This window comes from Pteropus vampyrus, unplaced genomic scaffold, assembly GCF_000151845.1.
Source record: "Pteropus vampyrus isolate Shadow unplaced genomic scaffold, Pvam_2.0 Scaffold707, whole genome shotgun sequence".
NCBI lineage: Eukaryota > Metazoa > Chordata > Mammalia > Chiroptera > Pteropodidae > Pteropus > Pteropus vampyrus.
The window spans coordinates 74,621-78,699 of record NW_011889488.1 but is presented as its reverse complement, the minus strand read 5'-3'; the positions used below and the strand labels follow the sequence as shown (position 1 = coordinate 78,699).

At 45.1% G+C, this 4,079-nt stretch overlaps 1 protein-coding gene across 1 annotated transcript in view; it reads left to right on the top strand.

The window, feature by feature from the left end:
- Nucleotides 1–4,079, top strand: part of ICE1 (interactor of little elongation complex ELL subunit 1) — a 57,809-nt gene that overhangs the window by 27,344 nt on the left and 26,386 nt on the right. Inside the window, exons 12-14 of the mRNA XM_023526108.1 lie at nucleotides 833–915; nucleotides 1,125–1,164; nucleotides 1,249–1,305. Of these exons, the coding sequence (XP_023381876.1) occupies nucleotides 833–915; nucleotides 1,125–1,164; nucleotides 1,249–1,305 (180 nt within the window). The remainder of the gene's footprint in view (nucleotides 1–832; nucleotides 916–1,124; nucleotides 1,165–1,248; nucleotides 1,306–4,079) is intronic.

Genomic DNA, 4,079 nt, shown 5'->3' with positions numbered 1-4,079 from the left:
TTAGTGACTCGGGTTTGAACTGTTCAGATCTGGTTACTTACATGGTTTTCAAGAAATACATTAAATGTATTTTTTCTTCATTAGATTTTCTTAACTTTATTTTTCTCTAGATTACTTTATTGTAAAAATACAGTACATAATACACGTAACATACAAAACACATGTTCATCGACTGTGGATGTGGTCGGTGAGGCTTCAGTCAGCAGGGACTGTCAGTAGTTACGTCTCGGGGTCAGACGTCACCTGCGGACGTTCAGCCGCTCGGGGTCGGCAGCCCGAGTCGCCGTGCGGTGCAGGGTCAGCTGTAGACCCGCAGTAAGGGTAGTGGCAGCTGGGGCTTGGCCTGGCGAAGGGAGTTCCAGGAAAGAGGAAGAGTGCGACAGGCCCCGGGGAGACTGTCCCTCCCCCAGGTCAAGAGAACGGTCGTAACCGTACTGCAGGGGGAAACCACAGGCCCACAATCTGTCAGACTTGACTGGCTGGTGGTTGAAGGACGAGGGGTCCAGGGCCTCTCCTGCGAGGATTGTGCGTGTCAGAATCTTGTCTGACCAGAGGGTCTGGGTCGGCTTGTGTCTGGCTTGTAGAGGATTCTTCGGGCCTGCGCCAGTCATACGGCTCTGGGGGGTACAGAGAAGATGGTGGGAGCACCATGGGGTTCTGCGTTTATCCCTGATGGATACGGTACCGAAGGAACAGCAGCCTTTACGAAGTTCCTTCCAGAGTTTTAAGAAATGAGAAAAATTTTACTAGGTTAGATTTTGGGTATTTCATTAATGGTGGTCGCCAAGTTGGTAAATTATTTTTCTTTCTTCACTGCTCTCTTGAAATAAAGAGGCTGCCATCAAGCAGATTCAGGACTTCAAGCAACTGAGGAATGAAAAGAAAATACTAGAAAAGGAGTTTAAGAAGACACAGGTAAGAGATGGCACAGTGTACGCACGTGCTGGGTCTCCGGCTTCAGGTGTCCTTAGACTCCTCTGTGAGTAGAGGGTCCCATCATGGCGGAGTCGGGGACGAGGCCCTGGCGGGAACAGGCTGCAGTGCCCGTCGGTGCCCTGTGCCCTGGGTCTGGATGGCCGTGTGCCTCTCCTGGTGCTAACGCCTCTGACGCTTTGTTTCCACAGGAAAGGCTTGATGAATTTTCTAAACAGAAAAATGAAAAGGGTGAGTACTCAGTTAATGCTAACTTAAAAATTTAATTTTCACAAGCGGTATTCTTTTTTAACTGTTTTCCCCCCATATTTTTAGAGTTGAGACATATTGGAACACAAATTTCAAGTGATTCTTACGGAAGCATAGATAAAAGTGAGTATGTACCAAGTTCATTTTTATTTCTGTGCCTTACTTTTAGTGGTTTGGGAGGTTGCTCATCACTCTTACCTGCGACTGAGAATTCTTAGTAGGTGTTCCGTGTAGGAAGCAGCCATACCCTGTTACCTGTGTTCACTCAATCTGCGTACGTAGTCATCACCTTGCTGTCTGATACCATCGTGCAGTGAATGAAAGCGCGAGAAAGTAATCTTATTTGGGAAAGGAAAACTAGAGAGATAATTTCCACACTCTTCAATAAATAAGTAGTTTTCTCATTAGGTTACAATTTATCAAGTCAATTTATTAAATTTCTTAGGTGCCAACGATATGAACATTGTTAAAGTCAGGCAGGAAAACTGTGGCGTCCAAGCCCTCTAGCGTGTTTTTGGAAGACGAGAATTTAGGGAAGGCCAGAGGTCACAAGAAGTCAAGTGGTCATCACAGAAGTCACAGGGAAATCACAGACGTCCACGTGCACCTTTTATCTCTGACTGTGTGACCTTGTAGGTGAGAAGGAATAACGCTAGAAGTTGAGAAATTGGGGTTTTCATTTTAATTTTTCTCTTCATTGTGTGACCCCTGGCCATTTACTTCTTCGTGTTTTGTTTTTCATTTTTAAAAGGAAGGTTGCGAGTTTCTGCTCTATCTCACACTTTTTTGGTAGCGATACATTTGAAATGTAGATGATCGTATTTTCATGTCACTAACATCTTATTTTTCTTCCAAATGAGTATTATTACAATTATTAAGGCCGCTTAAACGTTGTTTTGTACAAGTATATGGTGTCTCCTTAGACGTCTTTAGAAGTCTCCTTTATCCTTTTCTTCCCCTCTAATTTTTCCCCCTGATTCAGCGCACAGGAGCGTTGTTCCCCGTGGCCCGAGGCTGTGACGGCCCCCACCTTTCAGCTGCCGGGGCCCTGGCTTAGCAGTCAGCTAGCGGTAGTGCTGTGTGCTGGAGACTGTGCTTCCTGCTTCCACGTGTGGGCGGCGAGACTTCTCGTAGTAGATACCGCCGAGAGGAGCAGGACTCGACGACAGTGGCTGTCCTAGCTAGCTCACGGCGGCCGTTGAGTTCAGCTCTCTCTTCGGGACCCGCAGACTTGTCCCGGGTCCGCTGTTCTCAGGCCTCACTGCTGCGTACCAGGCCCTCTCAGCCCTTCCCAGAGGTGCTCTCTGCCCCACTTTCTGGTTTATTTTCTTCAGAGAACTCATCACTATCACAAGTAACTTCTTTTCTGAGAAAGTTTTTCATCCCTGTGAGGGCAGGGATAGTGTCTGTTGTACATTTCAGTTTTTCCAGATAGATAAGCACAGGGTCTTTAGGAATCTGCCGAGTAAGCGGTGGACCTTGGTGGCCGACTTCCTGATTCTTAAGCGCGTCTGTAATGCTTTTCATCTGGTAGCACTTGACTTCTGAAAGAGACTTGAAAGTTAGGCAGCAAGAGTGTTTGGTCGACGTCACTTTTAAAAAGGCGCCCGAGTGCCACATTCCCTTTTTTTTTGGTCCGAATTTCAGTAATAATGGCAGACCAAAAAAAAAAAAAACTATTTATAGTTAAAAAGTGTAGCACCAGTGGAGGATAATGAGGAGATGTGAAGTAGATGGTATCAACTGGTAATGGAGCCCAAAGTTACAGAGAAAATGGCAGCTCTCAACAGCAGATTTTCATGGCAGAAAAGTCAGAGGTGGCACAGAGAGAGAGGGGCAGGAAGGGAGAATTCTGACAAGTCAGTGATCAGCCTTCTGGGTTCAGACACAGTTTCTGGAGTTTGTCCACAGGCTGTGGCTCAAAGTTTATTTCTCTAAAGTGTTGTTATCACAGGGGAGGTACCCAGAATGGGTGCAGATATCAGAAAATTGGGTAATTATGGCTGCTTTCAAGGACAGCTGCTCCTGGTCCTAGAACATGAGATATTTCTATACTCCTTGTAAATGCTCAAAACTGCGTTCACTCTGCCGCCCTTCCCTCTGAAGGCGGGCTTCTGTATGCTTATGAAATGAGAACCTGTATTTATTGCCAAAGTATAGGACTAAAAATGTAGTCTGAAAAAATGGACTCTGGCTATCAAAGATGTCCTGCCTAAACTTTCATCTAAAACAGAAGAACCATTGACAAGAAAGACAGACACCAAGCTCAAGAGCTAGTCTCTGAGGAAACAACATGAAATCGTGAACTGATAGAAAATGTTAAAGATTGAATTTTATTTTTAGAGAAAGTCTAAGAACATTTCCACAGGCTGCTGCTATGGAATTGGAGTTGGGGTTCTGGAATATTGATACTATTAGAAATACACCCACTAGAAAGGCCGAACTGTTGAATGGAAGAACACAAGATTGATTATTGAGCCAAGAAATGTAATCGTGTGTGTGTCTCAGCAAGTGATACAAAAAAACAAAAACAAAAACCAAGGAAATTAAAGGTATTAGGGAAAGTCTGAGTCTGGAAAGTGGAGCTGGATGTCATTACAGTCATCTGTGAGGACTTCAGGGGGGAGCAGAGGTGAGAGGCAAGAAGGCAATCAAGGGACAGTAAAGGGAGCTTCCCAGAGCAGGGGGGACCCTTCTGTTAGGAAGGCCTCCGAGTCTGGGCGTGACTCGTGTACGACCTCGTCTCCAGCACATTCATTGGAAATACATTTAAAATCAAAAGAAGCAGAAAGATTAATATGCAGGGACGGATAAAGAAATTCCAAGCAAATGCTAACTTGAAAGCTGTAATGTAAGGCAAGAAATAATTCAAGCCTAGACATGAACTTACATGCATT